At 35.7% G+C, this 25,914-nt stretch overlaps 1 protein-coding gene across 7 annotated transcripts in view; it reads right to left on the bottom strand.

Moving 5' to 3' along the window:
- Positions 1–25,914, bottom strand: part of PCDH9 (protocadherin 9) — a 703,877-nt gene that overhangs the window by 569,942 nt on the left and 108,021 nt on the right. The window contains exon 3 of one of the 7 annotated variants that reach the window (XM_042838943.1): positions 8,975–8,991. The exons of the other annotated variants lie outside the window; for them this stretch is intronic. Within the exon in view, the coding sequence (XP_042694877.1) occupies positions 8,975–8,991 (17 nt within the window). The remainder of the gene's footprint in view (positions 1–8,974; positions 8,992–25,914) is intronic. 7 annotated transcript variants of the gene reach the window in all.

Here is a 25,914-nt window from a genome sequence, read left to right as displayed (position 1 = left end):
AAACTGAGGAGAGAGTAAAAGAATCACCCCAAATCCCAAGGGAAACACACTTGTTAAGTTCATAACTCATAAATGACTGCCTCTACAAGAGTTATAACTCCTAGAGCTTACACTATGTTGCTGCTCTGTATTATGAAACAAGCGTCACATAATTCATATCAGTACCAAAGGTATGCATATTATCAAACTTCAGTTATTCTTTCCCTAGCTTCACGAAGATATTTCAGTTAGTCTATACAGACCCTGCAATATTTTTCAGCATAGGTATCTTAGCAAATTTCAAAGAACTTCCTCTCAAAGTGGATTTTCAAAATATTTCTCAAAACTGTGCTGTCTTGAGATAAAACTGGAACTATTTCTATTTGAAATTAGACGATATTCATGTTTGAGACTATTTTTTTCCATAAATGTACATGTCAAGAGCAGTTGGTGACAGTGCCAGGAAAAATGGTATAATTCAATGAAATTTACAGATTTCTGGAAATTTCTGAGATTTTCTGGAACCAAAAGGATTTTATAAAGCTTCAGGGATATGGCTTCAACTTCTTCTCCCCCACAAATAAATGCACTGTAAGTGTCAAGCCTTTTTTTCTCTACAGCTCATCAGCCTTGATGGATGAGTGCAGCATAATCAATAACTTACAGGAACACTGGGAGGTGCTGTAATTACAAATATAAACACTACCAAAGTAAGCTGAAGAGTTAGTTTAAACAAGGAAAGCATCTCTATAGCTGAGCAGGAATTATCTTCTGATATTGTTTGATTTTCTTTGTGCTCTGTGAGCTGGAACACCGTTAGATTGTTTGGAGAAGTTAAGAAAATCTTATGCTTTAAACAGAAGGATTTGCATGCATTTATGAAAATAAAACACTGCCAGAGCACCACTGCAAAGTAATTGATCAAACTGTTGATATGTAGAATTATACATTTAATGTTATACATATATGAGGTTAACAAGCAACACCATATGGGCCTTATGGAAATGCTATGGTATCATCTTTTTTTTGGAGTATAATTACTTCTAACTTTCCACACAAAAAAAGAGGGAAAAATAATAATCTGTAATAATCCAGAAAACTATAATAATAATAACACAAACCTACTTACTCTGAACTGCCCTAAAGCAGCCAAAGCATGCAACAGCCAGGCATATCATTTTCTCTAATAGAAATCACTCCAGGGTTTTTACAAAACAAAGCAAACAGTGAATATATAATTGTGCAACACTGCTTCGAAGTGAAAAAAAAAATTGAACAGTACAACAGTACAACATCACAATGGTTTTTGGTTTTTTTTCAGATTTTTTTTTTTTTTTTCTTGTTTGCTGTAAAGAACAAAGTGTTTCTAGAAGGGAAAGAAGATAAACGCATTTTCAAAGAAAAATGGTAAAGATGTTTGCTAAGTCTTAATTAAATTGATATAAGGTTTGCAAATAATGGTGAAAGAAGGAATAGATTCATTTTTTAATATACGCAGTAGTCAAGCTTTTCCACAGTTAAGACATTCGTGATTTTCAAGTATTTTAACAGTTGGTATAAAAGGGAAAGAAATGGACTTGGAGAACTGATTTTGAAGAGAACTGTGTGGACCTGAAGCAAAGGAAATGCAGGTTACATACTAGGAAAAAAAAAATAATCAAAAACTGCCTTTTCAAGAGCAACGATAATGATGGACTATAAACAGATTTATTTCCACTGAAAGTTTTTTTAAAGATATGTATAAGATATTTGTTAGTAAGGGTTTGTATACAGGTGAATCTCCTTTTCAGCAGATAGTTTTCTTGACTGGGTAATCTACTGCCTTCAATCAGAGAAAACATAGAAGATATGAAAATCACAGAATCACAGAATCACAGAATTGTAGGGGTTGGAAGGGACCTCCAGAGATCATCGAGTCCAACCCCCAAAAAATGCAAGAAACGAGACAGGAAGAAAGAAAGCCATTTTAGTCTAGTATAAATTCACATATTGCTTTGACCTCCTGACTTTAGGGATGTCATGTTCATGTTGCATGACTTCAATAGTCACTGAACCACAGTTTTCTTCGGATAGAAAATTATCTAAGAAAAAAATAAATCTATACGCTCAACCACTGGTGCCATAATAGTGAATAGAGGTTTAATGTGGAATTTGAGATATCTTCATTCTATTGCTGACTGCCGGATGACCTAAAAGTCAGTTCTGACCATGACACTGTACTTGACTCTTTCTCACTTTCGCAATCCATAAAATATTATTTCCATTTTTATATGTTTTCAAATCTATTGTTGCAAATCCCAAGTTAGAGCTGCATATTAATACCAACAGTATTCTATTTTTGTTGCTCTTTTATTGAAATTGTTAATATTAATTATTTTAACATCTTAGCTGACAGAACTTTTAAATAAGTTTAATCAAACAACTTTTAAGACTCCACACCTATTCTGAAGTTTTTCATTTGTTCTAGTTCAATAATAAGCCAATGAGAAAACACATCCATATGTAGCTGACAGTTGAAGGCTTTTATGTCTTAAGCTAGCCTTACAAGATCTAACTTTCCCTATCTTTCACATTGGACTCAAAATTAGAATTAGAATATATCTAATATATCAACTCTATGAAAGAGGGAAGCTATACATATGACATTTAAGGATGGAACTAAAATTTGGAACTTATCTCAAAAATTGTTGGAAAATCTCTATTTTCTGGACACTCACTCAACAACATTACCACTACTTGTAAAATAACAAGTGCTCAGGACTGAAAGTCAGACACTTGTTAAATTACACAGGCCTCTCCCATCTATCTCTTAGACAAGCTTTAGGAGTTAACAGCGTTCTCCACTGGCAATTTGCCTGCATTCACCTTCTATAGTCAACTAGCAGATTTTAATAATATGGACATAGGTCACTCCATGACAGCTGACCTCACTGGCATGAACATTCCCAGGCACATTTAATTTCCTACAGCAAATCTTGCCAAGCAGCTCTCATATTAAACAAATTTATTTTTATTCTAGCTTGAGCCAAAAGAAAGTAAATGTTTTATTTTAATGAAAGTTTGCTGCAGCTAATCAGCTGCAGTTGCACTTTGTAATCTATTGGCTCTGTCCTTTAACTGAAATGACACCTTGATGTGCTGATTTTGGAACCCATTGCATTACTCCTAGATAATTTCTTCACATGCTTTATTTACATACAGTCTTACAATCTCCTCTTTAAGCAATCTAATCACGACTCACTTTATAAGAACTTTTAAATATCTATTTCTACAATATATTTCACCAGTGCAGCAAAATGTAGCTGGCTTCTCTTCAGTATAAAAGTCTGCCTTCCTTCAGTACAAGGAAACACAAAATAAAAAGTCAGAATTGTTCTTGTTTCAAGGTGTCTCCTTTTTAATGTTCATAAATTCAAACACTTATCTTGATGAAAAGTAGACTGCACATGGTTTATCCTAGTGGCCAATATGCTTTATGCTACAACCACATCTTAGTGAAAATTTTAGCCTGACAATAAAGCTGTGCTGGCTACTTAATCTCAAGAGTACTCATCTGCACAACAAGGTGATCTTTCTCCTTCCATGGCAGTGAAATGTAAATGGACTTAGAAGTCCATGAATGGTGGTCTTCGTGAACTGAAGATGTATCAGTTTGTATATCATTCAAATGACAAGTATACAATTTAATAGCTAATATATTATTAATATGTATTTATTTCCTCTGCTGTATTCAGTTTTATAGCAAGATGCATAATTAATGTACTATTTTAATCATGTTATAATAACGAAAGTCTCACAAAGGCAATGCAGAACTTGGTTTCATGCAGTCAGCGATGTCTAGTGGGAAGCATTTTCATGTCAGCTATAAATAAATAATTAGAAATATAAAATGCATGTCACTGGCATTATTAAGGCAAAAGGTCTTTCTATAGTTTTGTTAAACATCAACAGGAGACACAATAATGTTTTATTTCTGTTGTATCTTTTAAAATAAGCTACTTGAAAGAGAATGGATTGAAAAACTCAGCTACTGGATTACTGACCTGGCCCTCTTACAAGCTTTGATGTGCCTCAGTGGTTTATTTCTCATAAACTGCTCACCCAGCAATGGGGAACACAATCTGACAAGAAAAATGGTGGGCAGAGAGAAATAAAGGGTGGGAGGGCAGGAAATATTGATCTCTCTAAATGGAAAATGCAAGTCTATGTGCACTTTAACAACAAAATGCACAGCTGAAGAGGAAAAAAACACCAGCCCTAGTTCACTGTAACTTGTGATAAAGTAAATGCACATGATATGGCATCTATCTGTGAAGACTGTCATGCTTATCCCTCGTAGGTAGATACTTTTGTGAAGATCAGCATCAAAATTTAATTATATGACCCTAAACTGAAATGCTTTCAAATATTACTTCTGTTTGTCTACACTTAATGCCTAGCTAAATGCTATAAGATAGCAGTGACCGAATTACATTAATAAATCTATTTAGCATCATCTATGCAAATGAAATGAAACCTATCTAATGCCTACAGAAGATTTTAATTTTTTAATGCTTTTAATTGAGAAGACGTTTATTAAAAAAAAAAAAAAAAAAAGGTTGTTATGCTCCTAAAACAGTGAAGTGAAGTTATTAAGGTCCTTTAAAACCTAAAAACAGTAGTAACAACTAGTATTACATTTGTCCTTCATAGATGTGATAACTCTTAGAATGAGAAAATATTCTGTTTATTTTCCACATGAGACATAGAAGCTTTTGTTTCTTACTCTATCATCATTATGGTTGTTCCTCTATTAACTTAAGCATTATAATAAGCAAAACAATATATGACTGAAGAATGGAAATGTAACTGATTACCCTGAAGGTGGAAACTGACACAGTTATGCTTACTTTTACAAACTTCTAGGTATAATGCCGGGGTTTGGGGTGGAGGTGGAGATTGCTAATGTATTAGTTGGAAGCCACTGAAATCAATGAATTATGAAAGCTGAAAACAACAACCAAAATCTAATTATTAAATAAAATTGGTGATTCCAGAGAATAGAAGTATCAACATTTATGTCCATGATGTGGCCTTATCATTGCTGAAAAGTTTGCAGAATTCCTGTGTTAATGACAGAGAAGGAACTTGTATTGACTTTAGAGTATAAGATATGGTTTGGTTTATCTGGCAGTTTTATATTTTTCTTTACATAGAGTCGATATTTATTGGGACAATAAAGTGACAACCAAGTAGCCAAGCTGAATCCCTCCAAAAATTAATAAAGCATGAAGAAGCACCATAGACATAAAGAAAATGATTCTTTTGGGAACCTCTGCATGGAGTAATGGGATGCACAACAGCATTTTCACATAGCACAGTTTCCAATATCCTTTTACCAAAGCTTGTGCCACACAGACTTTTGTGCTTACTTCAGATGTAAACATCAAGTTTGAGCTCAAGCACCCAGTTTGAGTGGGCAGGCATCCACTGCTTTATACTATCATGCTATTTTTTTTTTTTTTTTTTTTTTTGCTGTTCTCTGTGATTTTCCACTGTGTCCATCACAGGGTCTGATTCCAAAGATTTACTTTTGTGAAAAACTGGTATCACTTGGGACTGCCAGCTGTTGGAAAGGTTGTGATGAATCAACTGAAGCTATGAAGTTAATGTAGAGAAATTACTTTAAAAAAAAAAAAAAAAATCTTCTCTTAAGCACTCTACTTCTCAATAAGAGCTTCCATACAAGGGCTTAATGGTCCTTAATTTAGCTGCATTAACATCATACTTTTAGCTCTCCCACGTGGACTTGCAATAAGATATCTAACTACTGCATTTGCTTGGTGATTGCATAGATAGAAAAATACAAGGCATAAGTGGTGCCATTTATAACAGCATTTCTTTGCACCTCAAAACTATTAATGCAGAACTATTAATGTAAAACTCTGGATGCTTCAAAGCTTCTCTTAAAATTTGTTCATCTTTTTAAACAGCTCTCTTCAACTGATCTCAAAACACTGCGCAAAATATGCAAATACTGTTGTTCATATTCTTCCAATGAAGTGAAGCAACAGAATTCCGGGTGAAACTCATAATGGAACTTAGCATCATTCTGGTCCTCCCAGATCTGTCATTTCCTGGGCAAATGTTCTGAAAGAAAGACAGCACTACTTTATATTCTGAACGTGTTTTGAATGTAAGTGGCTGTGGTCAAGACTACTTGCTTCTAAACTCTGTGCTGTCAGTGTGTGTTAAGCTTTCTCACAGAGCACCTAGCTAGACCAGATCCCCAAGGGATTTAGGCATAGAGATGCTCATGTTTTAAATCTAAATAAGGCAAAGTGCATGTTGGACTGCTCTTCTAAGATATCAATGCTTCTTGGAAAATCCTAAAAAAGAACTTTTGGCTGATTAACAAATTTGAGAAATGAAAACCTAGACTGCCAAGCATCTAATTAACATGAAAATCATGTCAAGTTTGCTAACAACTGTGGGTGAAATGAGCTAGAAGTTGATAGTGGCATAGAAATGCTATCTGGGCTTACTGAGAACCAGTTTAGGTTGGAAGAACAGTGCATTCTGGCATAATTTCTTAGATTGTCTTTTAGTAAACAGAGAAGAAAAGGACTTCAGTTCTATAACCCAATGGGACAATGTTCACTTTATGACAAAAAAAAAGTTTAACAAGTAGAACTGGCAGTGTCATCTGGGATTTTAGCCCTATGGGCTGGCCGATATGGGAACTGTGAGACAAATTGAAATGAGATATAAAAATATTCACTTCGGAGAAAAGAAAAAAGGAGAAGAAGAAGAAATGATGCTTCTAGAAGTTAAAAAAAAAAAAAAAAAAAAGAGGGAAATGTGGATTTTGTGTGTGTGTGTGACTAAAAAAAAAAAAAAAAAAAAGAGAGAAACAGTTTGTCTCAGATATGCAGAGGGAAGCAAGAAGAACAAAGATTACACTAAGGTTGTGGTCCCAGGAGGCAGGAGGGATAGTGAGGTTGTAAATGGAAACAGAAGGGAGGCAGAGAAGAGGGACTGAGGGAAGAGATAAGAAATGGTTTATGTTACAACAAGTCTAAATGTCATGCACTCCTCTTCCCCCCTTTCAGCTTAACAAGTGTTCTGAACCACAAGAAACATGGATGATATCAGGAAGGTAAGGTCTTCCTGAGGGACTACTGTCACGGCAGGATTATTTCTTTTTACCTCCCCAGTACTGACAAGTGCACTTTTATAAACAACATTTTGCTCTTAAATCACTTATTTTATGCCTTAATTATTCAGAGATTTCAGAAAATATTTAACAAAGCAATATCTATCATAGAGACTAAACTAAAAAGAAAAGGAAGAAGCATTTTCAGCACCTAAGTTACAAATGTGATGTAAATACATCACTTTCAGTGCTTTGAATGACTCTGTAAGAATAATAAACATATGTACCTGAACACTAAACAAATTTTTTTTGTTGTTGTTGTTTTTTTTTCTTTTCATATTTGTACCTGAACTACCTGAACTCAATAGTCAGATATACTCAAAAGCAGTCATCTAAGCTACCCTTCACTCAAGGAGCATTTTCACACTTCTCCTCTTCTGTAGGTTTATCTGACTCACTTGCAAGAACATTATGTGTGCTCATCCAGAATAAAATAACTTGCGTTGTTTTTATAGGGCTTGTTTTCTATGGACATGGTAAGTAGCAACAGCTCACAGAGGTGTGACAACAAAAGATGGAGGCTTGTAAGTGGGCCTGAAGGAGGAGTTACCTCAACAGAACTGGTTTTGTTGGTTAAAACTTCTTTTTCGAAATGACCTAAACATTGTATTTACAGTTCACCATTTGCACAGTTTAACTGTGGTTTTCCCTGTTAGAATTTTTTCATTTACCCAAGAGATGATGTAGAGGTGTGGAGAACGACATTTATGCACCACTGATAGTTTCATTATTGTTGTGTGGTTTATTTCATATAAAGATAAAATGTGAAGGATATTATCAAGTAGTTCACAAAATCATTCTGTTATTCCATTCTCTTATTTTGTTTTTCCTTCCTCTTCCTTCAAAATCCAATGCAATCAGTATGTAAAGTTAGTGCTCTTGCAATGTGTGCTTCTGTGACATTTCTCATTATAGTGATTGGAAATTCGCTGTCTACTGATGCTTGTTACTAAGCAAGGAAAGAGAAACAAAACCAGCTTTTAAACTGTACCACGTAAAAATCAATTGAACAGAACAATACTGCTGAAATTTTGAAAATGAAATCAGCTACATCAGAAATTGTTGTTTACTTCATATGCAGAACTATCAGTCTTCTTAAGTATCAGTAGCTTGTTTATGCATAGCTTTTTCATCTTACAGTGGTTCTTATATCATTCTCAGTATTCTGGATTCTGCTTGAGTGGAGGATTTACCAATGTATAATTAATTCTACTCATTTAAGTAGAGGGGCATAATTTAACTCTGATAAAAACATTTTAGCCCCAGATTATAGTGGTTCTGAAATCTGTTATTAAAAAAAATACATTCCATTGCAACTGAATTGCAATTGGAATAATGAAAGATTGCAAAACTGGCAGAGAAAAGACAAGATGGGAAGAATTTACCTACTATGCTCCAAAAGAGTCTATGAAATCACCAATACTACTACTGTATCATTTGCTACTGTATCATACTGCTACTGTTATCATTTGCGATCTGAGTCTCTCCTGCCCATGAGAGAAATTATTTTAAAACACTAAGAAGGTCTTTCTTGGAGGAGATGTTTTCAAAATTCATTGTCACCATGCCTGTACATTCCTCCAAGCTTCCATATTAATTCCTGCACAGAACAGCTACAGGGAAAAATGGGTGTTATTTTTCTTCAAGAATCTCTCCGACCTTATGCCTGCTCAAATAGTCAGTCACTCAGACCTATGGTACAAAACTGTACTCTGAAATTTTGAAAGAAATGTTATCCTTTTACAAAACACACCGTCAAAGAACAATATAAATACTGTATTGGTTATACAGGATTATTACTGGTGTGTAACAGGAATCTCAGCATAAAGAACTCATGTTCTAAACAGATGACAGATGATAGAAGTCATGTTCCATCTTCCTATTACCTGTAGAAAATTAGCATTTCCAGTCATTCCTTCTCTTGGGAAGTCGTGTTCACTCACCAAAAGTTAGCCTGAAAACTGAAGATTAGACTTTTCCTGCAGTTTCTAGGCACCATTAGAAGATAGTCCTTCCCTTGTGTCATAAATTCCTACCTATTAGATAGCTTACTTACCTGCATTCTGTCTCTTTTTTTAAGAGAGTACTTCAGAACTCAGAGTGATTTAACATGTTTTACAAGACTTTGTATTTGAAATTCTGTTAACGTCTACACCTGTATTAACATCTGGGAAAGGGTCAGACAGACAGATTTCTTCCAGAGCCCTTGTCTACACAGAGACATGCAGGAAAATTATTCTACATTTAATTTTTAAAGTAGATTATTTAAACTACATTAAATCTCTGGTAGTCGTAATTCATTTGGAAGGGAGTTAAGTTAAACCAAATCAAAGCAATTTTTATTCTGAATGAACGTCTATACAGGGACTTAATTAGGTTTAACTAATCCACTTTAAATTTGTTTTTACAGATTAATTTTCCTGAAAGACTCCATATAAATAAGCTTTTAGAGAACTAAATTTAGTTTCAGTAAATTATTACCAAAAATTTATTCTGTTTCAAACACAGATTGTGTTTTGGTATGTATTTTCTTGTTAAAGTTTGACTACCAGAATATATTTCAGAGGCAATTTGGCACTAATCCACTCAAATGTCATGAGTAAACTGACGGGCTCTGTTTTTTTCTTTCTTTCTTTTTTTCTTTTTTTAAATGAAATGATTTTGTTTCTAGAGGACCAGTTATTAACAACGTTTTAGAGGCACTGTCACATCCAAAGGGAGCATATATTTTTGTAGGTGATTTTTTAAACATTTGTATATTATGTTACTTTTTTATATATTGCAAAATAATATTTAGACAGCATAAAAGATATATTCACAGATAGTACTGCTTATCCAAGGCCTTATTCAGGTTTGTCTTTATCATGTGGATGTAGCAAAATAAACTAGACCTGAACAAGCAAAAAACCCTCACAAACTTTAAATCTGGTTATTTTCCAGTAGAGAGATTTTAAATATAAAAACTTAATTTGAATTAACTTAATTAACTTCATTTAATTTAAACTGAGCATGTCAGTATTTGGAGAAATCCATGCAGGCATCATCATGTAATATTTGTTCAATAAAATTGCCTGCGATCAATTTTGTTAGAAATAGGCAAGGAGACTGTATCTTACTGAGAAATGAGAACAAAAAAACGAACCTTTAAAAAGGCTCACAGGGACATAATAACCTCAGTTTTGGGGGGAATAGATGACAGTAATGAGTATTAGGAATTGTGGCTTCTGTCCCCTCATCTGGCTTAGCTACCTTAGTTTAGTTTGGAGCAAGTTGTTTCTGTTCCTCCCAATTATGTACCTCACTTTCCTGATATGTTGACAGGGATAAAAGTATTTAACTCCTTTGTAATCTCAGTTTTATGGCTGAAAAACACTGAAGCAAGAAGAATACTGGATTACAGTTACTACTGTTACTAATAAGAGTGAAGCATTGACATGGTGTAATGAATGGATATTAGATGTGTTCACACTAAAGCAGAAAGTAAAGCAGTATACTGTGATTGAAAGGGCAATCTGATATATTTACCATATAAGCCTAAAATCATAAAACTTGATATCCATCTGAGAAGCAATGAACCTAATACTTTTCCTGGATTTCAACAAAATGCATTAGAGCAGAGCTTAAAAGGGAAAGGGGTGGGATAGGGTAGGGTAGGGAATTATGTCCAGGTCACAAGAATTTTTGATAAACATATTAATACCACAGCATTCATCTTCAACTGACTGCTTGGAAACTGATGAAAAGTTATAAATGCAAAGGTCATTGCAGCCAAGAAATGAGGTGGATTCCCAGGATGGAGTCAGTAAACACAGAGAACCCTCAGTAGCAAAATAAAGAGCTGTAACATAAAAGTTCTCTCAAAATAATTGTCTTTGCTGCTGAGCTAGCTTTACTCAAACAAAACCATAGGCAGAATTCCGTGTCTGGTGTAAATGCTTGGACACTTAAAGACACCTGCTTCAGTGAAGAGAGAATTTGGAACCTTCCATTCTTCACCACTTCAGAACAGCTTTTAGACAGGGAAAATATAATAATTAATCTGAAAACTACAGTACAAATTTGAATAAAGTAGTTAGGAGTAGTAAAATGTTTGTTAGCACTTTCCTTAGCTTTGATGCTTTCTAATGTCAAAGTCTTAACTTTCTTTTTTTTTTAAAAAAAAAAAAAAACCACAAGATATAAGATGTCTCCTTCCCTTAATAACAATGTTTGGTGTTGTTTTTTTTTTAGCTACTTCCTCAAAGCTGCTGAAAGATGTTTTAATGCTATTTTTCTCCACATTATTTTCTCAGCCTATTTTTGGTAAAGGCACCAACATGCTCATATTAATACCTTACTGTGAAACACAGATTCTCAGGGAAGAGAAGAAAGGCTATCAGCACTGTGGTCCCTTCTCTATCAGCCTTCATTATTACTTTTCACATTATTTGTTGGTTGGAGAATATGCGTGACAGAGCATGCAGAGGGATAAGGGAAGAAAACACATAGTTCTCATTCCACTCCGCATATACAGCAAAGTTAATTTCCCTGTTCTCCTGGTCCACAATGTGAATGGCTTCTCTAAAGTAGAAGCACAATTTAGCCTCGCTTACCCTCTGTCTTACCTCTGCAAATGGTTATTATCTGTGAATACCTATCATCTGAAACTAAGAAACGAGCTGTAGCAGTGCTGCAAATACTAGCATTCAGGCATAATAATGTCTTCATAATAGAAGAATATTCTGCTTTATCTCGTTCTTTTACCCTGTAGTATTTAAAAACATCCCATTCCTTTTTCTAAGCATGAGTGTCACACTCCTCTGTCTGAGCTATGACCCGTGTACGTTTCAAAAAAAATATGCCAGTCTTGTCCTTTTTTTACCATCACTCAAAAGTGATTTCATTTAATTTTTTTAACATTTTTTCCCCTAAGCAGGAATCATGTTGAAGTTATCTGACACAATCTATAGCATGTCACACAAAGCAGAGGGAAAAGCATGACAGAACCTGTGGAGAAAACAACAGGTCTAAGTGGAACACTATATAAGGCACTGACACTACAAACTGGATAACATTCATGTTCACTAGTTACAAACAGAGAGGGAGTGAGGTGACTGTGAGGATAATAACTTAAAATACACTTTGCACCCCTTGTCCAGCTTCTTCTAAGTCTAAAGGTTAAAAGTAAGTTTGATACACTGTTCTGTTGTCTGTGCGCACCCACAGGTAGTAAAAGAACCAATTAAAAATAATAATGCATCCCTCTGCTCCATGACATTGTACCATATTTATTACCTACCTCAGGAGTATCGAGCATACTCTAAAAGGGAACATTAGCATGTGTTTTTAAAAAATGCAGTAGCTACAACATTTTAAAATGTTTTTCTTCATTCTTTCTCACAAAGAGGTGTTGTTGTTTTTCTATAATGATTGATCAGATTATATCATGAAATATTTATTTTCAGTATAGACCATGTCCCTATGAAAATATGTACACAAAAATATCTAGTGTCCTATTACACTTTTTTAATAAACTTCCTTGCCTTTCTAAGCAATCCCCATGGGATGTGATGTAAGTTAGGGAGCTGGACTTGACTCTGTGATAAAGATATAAACAAAGCTATGGAAACTCATACTGTGTGTCTTCCCTTTAAAATTTTCAATGATCTATTGCAATGAAAAATTAAATGTTGAAATAGATGCAAATAACAATTTCTATTAATGCTAATGACAGAGTAATAAATCACAGTTCTATGAAGAGTTTTGTTTTCCATAGTGAAAAATACCCTGAACTGAGCTTCATAATCTTTATAGGAACTAAGCACCTTTATTTCCAGATTACAAAAGGAAAACGGGCACTGCAAGATTTGTTTGAGGAGTTTAACATGCAGGTTACTTTTCAGAAAGATGTTACTACAAATAATGAAATTAATAATTTTAGCACGTCCTAACATCTTTCTTGATTCAAGTCTAGATGCCTCTTAGTGACAGAGCTCTAACATACAGCTTTTGCTGTCAGACTCATCTTCCTAGTCATTTGTGCAATAAAGGTAAAGAATTGGCTAAATGTCTGCATATTCTAAGCAGATACATTGTTCGGCAGGCAGTAAAAAGCATGAAAGGATAAAGCCTGGCTTATAAGGTAAGCACTGCAGCTTCTTTTTGGTTTTGAAAAATCATAATTCAGATTTCTTCCAAAATCATGTTCTTCTCTCTCTGTTCTACATTCAATTCCCTATTCTTACCTTTTTCTTTCAATCTCTTTAAAAGCTGCTAACATCAGCTGCTTCTTTGTGGATTTTTCTTTTTGCTTCATTGCCTACAAATTGCTCTAAGCTCTTCATTCCCTATGAACCTGTTCAGCTGGAGCAGAACAGCTGTACAACAGGCTGTTCCTAGAACACCTCTGGAAAATGCATAGGAAAATGATAACAAGCCATACAGGCTAAAGGTCGGCAATTTGTTTCTTTTTTTTTTTTCCTTTTTAACCTTTTGAATATTTGAAAGGGAATATGTATTTATACGTTTTTAAACCTACGTACATCTAAGTAAATGTATGGTGGAAAGATAAATAATCATTAAAATACCGTGAACATTTCTCCAGAGAGTAAAAAGTCTAAATTCCTCAGCCTCTGATTTACATCCCCCAGGGTGTCAGAGGATGCCTAACCATGTCAACTGGAGTGGAAAAACACTGCATGTCAGCACAAGAATGCCTGATTGCTGTAAAACAAATGCCTTTTTAGTTCCTCACCTCCTTAAACCTTCCCCAAAAGGAAAAACTGTTCACTCTGCTGACTCTCATTCTTTCACTTTTTACTTAAGTTCAAAAGATAATGAACTCCAGTAGTCATTCCATTTTGAATGACAAATATATTTTCAGAAAAAAAGGATAATTGTTTTTGTTTTTGTTTTTGTTTCTGACTTTAAAACCAGTAATCAAAATCAGTAAGATGACAAACTTGGATAAAGTCTCTAAATAAAAGATGGAATTTTGCAGGTGAGGAGAATGAATGTGTTAAGAGAAATAATTTTGAATTTTGTTTGAAATTCTCCAAAAGAATGTTTCTAGATGAAGAAAATAGCTCCTGAGTTTCTGATCAAAGCCTCAAAGAGGAAGACAGAGGTATTGCTACTGACTTCTATGTCCAAAGGATCTGGTTTAATACAGGAGTGAACTTCAATTTCTTCTGTCATAGACCTACTAGTTCAAACGCACAACGTGGTCAAGACAAGTAATCATTTTTAATGCTGACTCTATTGCCATGCATGAGCGGATTGCATAAATCACTAGTGACTGTAGTGGTGGTCTTAGTTACCTTTAGATGGGGAGAGGTTACCTTTTGCTAGATTTATAAATATTTTCTGATGTATTTTTTTACTGGAGCAGTTTGTTGGAGAAGTATTCCGGTAGTCTTACAACATTTGGTACAACATTCTTTTTGTTTTTCCTAAGCATTTCTGACTTTCACAGAAAGAAGACACCAAGCAGGTAAGTAAGATCAGTAGCTGACTCCAAATGTTACAAAAATTATTTGATTCTGATTCTTTGATGCAATCATAATACAAGGGGGGTTGAACTCTTTACATCCTGTTCTTCTTTTTCTCCATATGTTCATTGGATTTGAGGCAGAGGTCCCTGGATGGCCTTTCCAGTCAGCCAAATATGTGGGAAATGGAGGCAGCTTGTCATCCTTCCCATTTTGACTGTTTGCACCTCATCTTGACAACAAAATGCCTCCAACAGAACAGAGCTGAGACAATCATGGGACAAAAAATGCCCTATGGCTCTGAAAGGAAGTAAAGGAGATGAAGTGTTATTCATATTACGGTTAGATAAGAGAATATTTGAATGTTCCAATGTAACTGGTAGGACTTAGTGCTTCAGACTTCAGCTTGGCTCAAGTTTCCTTGAAACTCCAAAGAGCTCATGAATCCTTACTGATTCTTGTCTGAAATGCTTAATGATGTTGGGACACTTGGGGAATCATAAAAGACTCAAATAGCATCAAGAGTTTTGAATGGTGTAGCCCATCAGTACTGGAATGCTGGAGAATACAGCTTTTCCAGACCTGATGTCATTCAGCATACACTCACAGGACATCACATTACAATCTAAAAATCAAATAAAAGCCTAGAGCAAAGCCTGATAAAACACAAAGTAATAACTATGGGATGGCTCATTAACTTCCAAAGTTCCTAAGAGGTTGAAGATCTCTGAAATGTCTGTACCTCTATAGTGCCTGCAAGCCTGATATGAGATTTAATGAGTCCTCTGTATCAACAGAGAATGAAAGAAATGTTCTCGTTTCCAATTCTGCTAGCTGTCTTTTTACCTCCATAAAAATACAGCCATGCTAGAGATTTAACTGCAATTCCTTTTTCAACACAGTGTTCTGTTTAACTAATATGGATTAGAAGACCATTGTCTTGACAGTTAAAAATGAATGTTTTTATGTAGCAGATAAAAACCCTGTAGATTTTATTTATTTTATAATCCATTTTTATTACTATTTTTTCTCCAAGAAAAAATAAAATCAATAAGAGGAAGGATTTCACAGTACAACTAGCAAGTCTTACTACTTCACCATTCAAAGTGTTCAAGTTTACCTTGCTGAATTCTATTCCATCACAATAACATCTTCTCAAGATGTTGACTTGTACATTGATAATTTTATATTTACTATATTTAGTACCTACTGTAATTCCACATACAATCTAGTTCTATTTTCTTTCTTACTCAGAATTATGTTGGAAAGTTACAGTATTGAACGAAGACTGAAAAAATGTAAAAACCTCCTGAAGCAAGCAAGAGAACAAACTGTGAAGTTAAAAAATGTCCATTGTAAAACAACTGCTGTGGAGATATGCATCAAGTTGCTTCTTAAGGGTACGGAAGTCGCTTCTTAAGGTAAAGGGGTCCAGGAAGCCTGGACGCTCAAGATGGAAATCTTTAAGGCACAAGAACAGGCTGTTCCTGAGTGCCGTAAGGCAAGCTGTAGGGGTAGACGACCAGTGTGGATGATCCAGGAACTACTGTTGAGACTCAGGGAGAAAAAATGTCTACGTTCTCTGGAAGAAGGGACAGGCTACTTGGGGAGATTACATGGAAGTAGCTAAGGTATGCAGGGAGGAAGTTAGAAAGGCAAAATCACAACTTGAACTCAGATTAGCCACTGCAGTAAAAGACAATAAAAAATCCTCTTATATCAACAGCAAAAGAAGAACCAAGGATAATTTTCATCCTATACTTGATGCAGCAGGGAATGTGGCCACTGAGGATAAGGAGAAGGCTGAGGTCCTCAACGTCTTCTTTACATCTGCCTTTAATAGCCAAATCAGTTATCCTCAGAGCACTTTATGCCCTGAACTGTAAGTCTAGGATGCTATGCAGAATACACCCCTGGTGATTCAGGTGGAGATGGTTAGAGAGCTCCTTCTCCATCTGCACTGCCACAAGTCCATGGGACCAGATGGGTTACACCCTCAGCTGAAGGTGCTGGAGGGGTGATTGCTGAGCTGCTCTTGGCCATCTATCAGCGCTCCTGGTTAACTGGAGAGGTCCCAGAGGATTGGAGGCTTGCTGACCTACAAGAAGGTTTGTAAGGAGAATCTGGGGAACTATAGGCCTGTTAGCCTGACCTTGGTACTGGGGAAAGTAATGGAGCAAATCATCTTGGGTGAGATGGCACAGCACATGCGTGGTGTCCAGGGGATCAGGCCCAGTCAGCACGGGTTCATGAAAGGCAGGTCATGCTTGACCAACCTCATCTCCTTCTGTGACTGGGTGACCAGACTGATAGATGAGGGAAGGGCTGTTGATTTAGTCCACCTAGACTTCAGCAAAGCCTTTGACACGGTCTCTCACAGGCTTCTTCTGGGGAAACTGGCTGCCCATGGCCTAGACAAATATGCACTTCTTTGGGTAAGGAGCTGGCTAGAGGGCTGCGCCCAGCAGATAGTGGTGAATGGAGTTCAGTCCAGCTGGCAACCCATTTCAAGTGGTGTCCCCCAGGGGTCAGTACTGGGGCCCATCTTGTTTAGTATCTTTGCTGATGATCTAGATGAGGGGATTGAGTATACCCTCAGTAAGTTTGCAGATGACACCAAGTTGGGAGGTGGTGTCGATCTGCCTGAGGGTAGGGAGGCCCTTCAGAGGGATTTAGACAGGCTGGATCGCTGGGCTGAGGTGAATGGGGTGAGGTTTAACAAGGCCAAGTGTCGGGTCCTGCACTTTGGGCACAACAACCCCATGCAGCATTATAGGCTTGGGGATGAAAGGCTGGATGTTTCTGAAAAAGAAAGGGACCTGGGGGTGTTGGTTGATGCTCGGCTGAACATGAGCCCACAGTGTGCCCAGGTGGCCAAGAGGGCCAACGGCATCCTGGCCTGCAATAGAAATAGTGTGGCCAGCAGGAGCAGGGAGGTCATGATCCCCCTGTACTCAGTGCTGGTGAGGCCGCACCTCGAGTATTGTGTTCAGTTTTGGGCCCCTCAAAGCTAGAAAGACATTGAGGCCCTGGAATGTGTCCAGACAAGGGCAACGAAACTGGTGAAGGGTCTGAAGCACAAGTCTTATGAGGAGCAGCTAAGGGATCTGGGGTTGTTTAGTTTGGAGAAGAGGAAGCTCAGGGGAGACCTCATTGCTCTCTACAACTTCCTGAAGGGAGGTTGTCGTGAAGAGGGGTTTGGCCTCTTCTCCCAGGCAACAAACAGGACCCAGGGAAATGGCTGCAAGTTGTACCAGAGGAGGTTTAGGTTGGACATGAGGAAAAACTTTTTCTCTCAGAGAGTGGTCAGGCACTGGAATGGCTGCCCAGGGAGGTGGTGGAGTCGCCATCCGTGGCAGTGTTCAAGAGGCACCTGGATGAGGAGCTGCGAGATATGGTTGTGGTAGCAGTGGTAATGAGAAGAAGGTTGGACTAGATGATCTTATAAGTCGTTTTCAATCTTGTGATTCTATGATTCTATGACTTTAAGTAATCAGAATCTGGGAGCATAGGTGGAGAAAGATTAAATTTTTTCAATCTTTTAAAAAATACTGAACAAATGGTTATGGACCAGATTCTATGGCATAAATGGGTTTCTCTTGATTTCTAGACTCCATCTAAACTGCTAAGCCACTTCTCCAAACACGGCCAAAGAGCAGTGGGGCTTCCATGTACTAATTAGGCCATAGAAATTGTCTTTCAGACTGTATTATCAAGAAAAAAATACTGTTCAAAGCCAATTGGGATTGTTTCTTTCTTTCTTTTTTTTAATCTTCAGTCATTTTTTTAAAAGCAGAAACATTCAAAATTTTATTTTGTTTGAGACCACTCAAAATTATTATTGCATACAAAATTATTATTGATAATAGTAATGATACCTAGTGCTAAGTTTGATAAAATGAATAGATAGAGTAGAACAGGAAAAAAATTGTTGTGGAAAGAAACAGGTTATTACAATTAATGTGTACCTAAATCAAAGAACAATGTTTAAACACACACTGTGCCATATACTGAATAGTTACTTACCCCTTGAAAACCTTAGTTTTGACTTTGATTGCCAAGTAATTTATTTTGATTGCCAATGCATGCTGTCTGCAGCAGGTTCCAGTATCAGCTAAACTTTACTTAGCATTTGCACAAACCTTCAATTTAATTACAGATGAATGAGAAAGAGTTTTACTGCTAATGAAACATGACCTAATAAAGACAAGAAGCAAGGTTTAGGAAACCTGGAGCATTTGTGAAAGGCCTTCTCATGCCATACCACCCCCTGACAAACAGTGAAATCTGAGATGTTGCGTAGGTAGAGCAACCTGCTTCCAATTATTAAAAGACTGATGGGACTGTTGCTTCCACTCAATTCTTAGATACAGTAGAAAAGTTTTGTTAGAAGATGGTAAAAGAATGTTATGGTTATGTCTACAACAGAGAAATGAATGCAATATTTTCTGAAATACGAAGACATGAAGGGAAATAATTTTGTTGTTTGGTTGGTTGTTCTACAACTTAATTTGCTTTTTTCTTTTCCTGTAATGTTGTGCAAACATTTTAAGCTATTCAAAACGGTATTTAGTAAACAGATTGATAAAAGCTACAGGATATACACTCCAGCATACATTGTCTACTCTTTCAATATTAGCTCAGAGAGACCAATTGCATCCTTGTGATAAGTGGAACTGTGATAAATTAGTATCATCCACACTCAGAATCTCCTGTAAGATGCTAGCAAACAGGATGGATTGGTGCTCAAGGCTGTAACCACATTTCACTCATTTTGCTTGCTGTGGTGCTTACAGCAAGCTAGCAGCTGACATTCCTAACCAAGCAACAGTCCATAGGTTTCAAAAATAACAACAAAAAACCTCACTCTTGTGGCAATAACGAATTACATAATGCTATCTGCATAAGAATGAATTAAAAACATTTCTCCTCTCTGAAGTCTAAATTACTGTCAGTGTAAAATGCGATTTTATGTTTTCAATTCCTTAGAAAATATTGTAGCTACATTTTAGCTGTTAAAATATCACAAATAATTTAGACATTTTTGGCATGAAATTTAGTTATTGCAGCTTCAGTACATTGCCTGTAAGTGCTTATGGTGCATTAGCAACCCTAGCATCACTGACAACCTGTATTATAACATAGGGCAAGTTTTTCTTCCAAGTTGTCTAGTTATAAGAAAACATCCTGAACTCTCCAAAGGCCTGATAGCAGAGTATTTTAAATAGGTGACTGATTCTCTGTGTCCTGAAAGATTCAGCTTTTAAGCACACTCTTTCAAGTTGTTTTCCTCATATTCACACCAAAAGATTAATCTCCTTTATAACAGAGTCTCCCTCTAAGTTCCCCAGGGCAGATTTAATACATTTTCAGCATTGCAAATCCCAGTCTTCCCTGGTCAGGAAGCTCTGCTTCTAGTGACTAATAGTAAATTTGAATAGCTACCGTCAGTGTATTCACATTCAATGCTCTTGTCCCATCAGAAGAAAAACGCATCTGGGAGTATATTCTTCTAGTTGTCAGTTTTCCCATTTCTTCACTATACAGGTAGAATGCAAATTGGACTGCTAACTGCTATGCTAAAATCTCATTCTGCTTCAGGCAGTAGGGAAATTTTTGAAGGATTTACTTCTAGAAAATAGTCTAAGTATTCTTATTTAACTGTTTTAAACTGATTTCAGCTACGTTACCATGGCATAATGAACTCAGTTTATAAAGGATCAAATATACGGCAATAAATTGTTATATAACTATTGCCATAGGAATTATCAAAAGTAAGTTTTAATTTTATTCTATTTATTTTAATTCTCTTAGTGAGATTTTCGTGTAATCTTAACAATGATTCAGGTGATTCTGCTTGAGTGACTGAGAAAGAGAAATATATTTTTGGAGACGTATTACTTAGAAAGCCCTGTCTCCATTACGGCCTGTCCACCTGCTAAGTAGTGAGTGTGCTTGCTAACTATTTTTAAAAACAATATCAGACATGACTTTAAAGAGATCATATTGTCAAAATTTGAAATTTAAAGGAAAAAACAAAGAAAATTCAAGCTCTGTTGTTTGTTTGTTTTTGTTTGTTTTTACATTTTTTGTTGTTTGTTTCTTTCTAACATTTTCATGTTTCAAGTGATTGATAACATCTTCATCCCTCCTGGTAGGATAGTTATGGCTAAAAATTTCTGGATTTGTTACAGAAAATCCAAGCACATATATAGAAGGTTTTCTGTAGTAAAATAGAGAATCAGGTATGCTCACATCATCAAATCCTCTGACTTACTGATCACAGTTAACTGATTTCTAGTTGCTTAGCTGTTCACTTTTATTGTGCAGGAATAATGAAGGTTTGAATGTGTCAAAAAACAAATTAAACCGTCAGGACACTGGAGTTCAGCTTTTCTAATTTTGTCTTGAATATTTATTTGTTTGTTTGTTTCATAACGTGCACTTATTTGTACAAAACTTTTCATGAATACTAGTTGTTTTAATTTTAGAACAAATGCAAACATAGGAAGGTCAATAGAAAATTCCCTTCAGTAGTTAGTTTAAATTGCCTACTGGGAGGATAAAATATAATTTTAAAAAAAATCATCCCGTGCTGACCAAGCTGAGTCTATTCAAAGTGACTAATCGAGGGACAAAGAAAAGCATTATCCTGCTATCTTTGGAGAAGTAAAGTTACTGTCAGATGACACTATAAAGGTCCAAGCATTTAACACCTTTTTTGCATTAATTTTAATTTAAAAGGTCAACAGTGAGGAGATGATTACCATAGTTAACACAAACAACAAAGGAATGACTTCAATTCAAAATGTAGACAAAAATGTTGTAGAGTACTTAAGTAAATTAGTTTACAGAACAAATGCTCTTAATGAACTTTCTCCTAGAGTATTTAGAGAACTGGTAAAGGCATCTCAGAATCATTTTACCATTAGAAAAATAGTCTGTGAAGGACGCAGACACAATAAAATGGAAATATAAAGACACAATATTCATCTTTAACAAAGTTTGGAAGCAGAAGTTTAAGACTAACAAAACTGTCAGCTGCTGAGTCACAAAATCCTGGAACAAATGAACAGCATGATTTGTAAGTTCCTGGAAACAATGAAAAGGATGAAAAGGAGGTAAGAAACAGGCAAAATGAATTAGTTAAATTTAGCCAACTTTTTAAGAACAAATTTTGTCATTTGATGCACTTTTTTCCAGAAAATGGTGATAGCACTTGTGGTTAGGTGAGTTGCAAGCAAGGTCATTTAGACAGCCTCGAAGTCTCACAGAAAATTCTCAGACATTCAAAAAAGACCGAAAGGGAAAGGTTGTCTAAGTAACTACTGTTGTTTGAATGTAAAACTGTATATATGACTAGCCTATTAAGTAAAAGTCATTAATTTTGCTTTTTTTCCCCTAGTTGATCTATTTGAAGTTTTCATAATATTGTAGACGATGGAGAAATACACTTACTGCATTTAAAGAAGGCACAAAACTGGGCTCATCATTGTATTGTGAAGTAGATTAGAATGCAAAATTCTAAAAGAAACGAGTTGGTGAAAATGTGAAATAGAAAATAATTAGATGGGTAGATGCTTTTCAAGAGAAGATGTAGAGATCTGAATGGATCTAATCTGAAAATAAATCTAAAGTCTCTTTCTGTTACAGGAAATATATCCTCAGATCTATAACCTGAAAAATATCTGTAGGATACAGAAGATAAAAATTCTATTTTGCTCTAGTTTTGGTAAAACTTGAGGTGAATTGTTTCTGTCCTGTTTTGAGCAGCTCAAGAGATATGAACCAACCGGAAGAAGTCCAAAGGAGAACTATCAGGAGTCCAGCCAACACGGGAAGATCTGAGATTGAACAACCTGAGATTCTCACAGCTAAAGATGATAGCAATCTTTTAATATATAAAAAATATAAAAGGTAGCTTTAAAGAGGAATGACTTGTCCATGATGAAGTAGTGATATTAAGTTGTAGCAAGACGCTCAAAACCCTATCCTTCTAAGGAATGATAATGAAACATTAGAATAGGTAGCTAAGTGACTTTTGAAGTTCTCAACCATCATCAGCTATATTCTCTTCTTGCAATTTGTTTTCATTTCTAACTGGAGAGGAAAATCAAAACTAAACAAAAAGAGAAAATTCTGTATTCCGTTAAGTATGCAGCCTGTGAGAAAGACTACCCGTATGTGTAAGAACTACCATAAAATAATTTCTGCAGTCAAGCCCTCAGCACTGTAATCCCATAGGTAAGGCAAAGAACCATAAGTAGTTATCTGTATCTGAAATTACAGAGAGCTCTGGAATTCTTTTCTCAGCCACTACTTGATCAAGGCCATTTGTTTTTAGACTGGAGAGTAAATCAGGTACAGATAGGTTCAAATTTCGCTGAAAAATTGAAAGGGGCATTCAAATACGGTGTTTTAAAGTTTGTCCATTAGTTTGAATTCAAAACTCAAAAATGAGTATAGGTAAGTCAACCATGGCACTAGAAACAGTTACAAAAGATGATGCTGTAAAAATACTTGCACACCAGAATGATGTAATAATGAACCATACATCAGAAAAAAATTATAGCAGACAATATGAAAGAAAAGCATACTTAAATTCAAAAGGACACCTGTGCCAGCACTAAAAATGATTTATTATACATGAATTGCAGGTCAGAACAGAAAATACATGCTACAAGAATAAGCCAAGAAAGGATCTCTCTCCATGCAAAATTGGATTGTTACATGCATTTCTAAATCTGTGTATCATCTAGTGTAGAAAAATTAACCCTAATTAGCATACTATAAAAAGCACTATTGAGAAATTTAAAGGCTTTGACTAAATGAAGAAAAATTCAGCTAAAGTCATCACACAAATTTTAATTAAGGAAGCTGTCTTTGCAATACAAAAGATAAACAAAAACACAGCCCTGTTGGACAAGTTGGTGCTGTATCATGCAGGTCAGTCAAAAAAGGTAATGCAGCTCTCTTGGCAACTAGTGAGTTAACTCTTACATCACTCAGGTCAACTACAAAACAACTATTTTTTGTGTGTATCCTAACTTCTTTTGCTTTACTTTTTCATCATAATTCCAGTATTATATTTTATATATTTATCAATGCATTTTTGTTTTTAATTTAAGATGCAAATACGAGATATTTCTATCATTCCACTTCTAATAGACAATATTTTATGAATATGCTACATAAAATTTGTTCAAGTCTTCTCCTGGATAAGAAAGACTAAAAAAAAGCACATTTTCCATTTAAATTTTCCATCTTCTTATTTATATATATGCAAATTTCACTGGAGAATATCATTGAAATCTTACATTCATGTAAAATGTTGTGGCAAGATAAGGATATTAGATAAAAATAGCATAGCCGTGTGTACACACATTACTTACATATTAATGACCCTCAAATTAGAAAAGATTATTCAAGAAAATAACCATAAATCCTATAAATAGAAACTTCTGAAATACATAGGGATTCCAGATTTCTCATATTCTGAAGTACTCGATCCAATTCACTGTTCCATGAAGAGGAATCACCATATAAAGGAAGGTGAAGAAAATCAGGTGATTTCCTGAGTTTGGGGAAAAGCACAGACTGAAACCCAGGCAAATGAGAGTTCTGTTCCATATTAAGGAATTTTTCACTCAAGATTAGTGAACCTGCCGTAGCTAAGGGTCTAACATGGCCCCTACTGCTTACTGAGTTGCATACCTGGTGAAATCAAAGTACCTAATAAAGACCACAGGGACTGAAGACTGCTAACCTATTCTCTCTGTTTGGTCACTCCCAGATTCTTCTTCTGGGACTTTTGTTGAGACCGTTTTCTTCATGGCTTTTAGAATTGAAGGGTCCCTGAAGAAGAGCGAAGAAAGAATGTACATGTAAACCTGAGTTGTGTTGTATGGAAGAACTACTCTTACTGAAGCTAGATCACAGAACATGAAAAAATGCTCTAAAACATATTCATTTTTTAAAGTATTCTGGCACAAAAAAAAAAAAAAAAAAGAAAAAAAGCTCCTCTTGTAACCTTGACACAATTTACATAAGACAGGAAATTATGAGCAATCTCTTTACTCTGTTTCCGTGTATCTAAAATTATTCCTTCGATATAACTTTATAAATTACCATACTACTACAGAAAGATCAAATTAAACAGGTGCAAATAAAGAAAATGCCTGGTATTTAAGATACAGAGATAATCAGCTCTGCTGTACAGGCAGGCCTATGAAATTCAACATATTTCATTCTGCACTGATTTACATCAATATGTTACACTGAGTTCCTTCTAGTCAAATCTCTGATAAATGAATCAGTTACAAGAAGCAATTGAGTATAAAGCAAGTCTCAGAACAGGTTTCCATTGCATTTGTCAGTGCAGTAAGTGAATAAATCTTTCAAATCACTACTTCTGGTGCATTCCCACAAACCCTTATCATGAAACCTGAATTACAGCATTCTGAGATACAGAAGCTTGCTTTTTGACAAACATCAAGCATTCTAATTGTCTTGCTTTTTCCTTTCATCCTTAGTAATTACTTTTGTTCCATATGGTAACAAGCTAAGTACCTTCAATTTGAGTGTAAAAAAGCAGACTGATTTGATACCAAAGCTGCCTCCATTTTGTGTCATTCAAGGAGCTGGATTCCCAAATCAAGTACAGTTATGTGGACTTGGCAACATAATAACTTCTGCTAAAATTTCCCTCTGTTACTTTTACAGTAGAGATAAAAATACTGGGAAGAACAGTTTTAAAGAAATGCTTCATATATTTTTACAGTTTTTGGAATTCTCAGCTCTCTGTACCCTAATTAAGAGTAAAGGGTAACTGGCACTCAGAAAATAAGGTCTAGTTGTCAACCAATTCTGACTCTTGTCTGAGGAGATGGAAGGAGCACAGGCAAAAGAAAAAAAAAGAGTAGGAATGTTTGGTTGTTATCTCACAAACAATCCAGCAGGTCCAAGTGTGAGGTCTTGAGTCAGGTCAGAGCAATCCCAAACACAGATACAGGTTTGGCAGAGAATGGATTGGGAGCATCTCTGAGGAGAAGGATTTGGGGTTTTTTGACTGATGAAATACTCAGCAGTGTGCACTTGCAGCCCAAACCATATCATGGTTTGCTTTAAAAGAGAGCTGGTCAGAAAGATTGAGAGTTCCACTTGTTCATACTGGAAAAGTGAAGACACCAGGGAGATCTCTTGGCCTCCCAGTGTCTAAAGGAGGCCCACAGAAAAGATGGAAATGAAGTTTTTTTAGAGTGTAATGATAGG

This window comes from Centrocercus urophasianus, unplaced genomic scaffold, assembly GCF_019232065.1.
Source record: "Centrocercus urophasianus isolate 14NV4802_14NV808 unplaced genomic scaffold, USGS_Curo_1.0 seq_9, whole genome shotgun sequence".
In the NCBI taxonomy this organism is placed as follows: domain Eukaryota; kingdom Metazoa; phylum Chordata; class Aves; order Galliformes; family Phasianidae; genus Centrocercus; species Centrocercus urophasianus.
The sequence above is the reverse complement of the archived record's forward strand: the minus strand, read 5'-3'. Positions and strand labels throughout refer to the sequence as shown.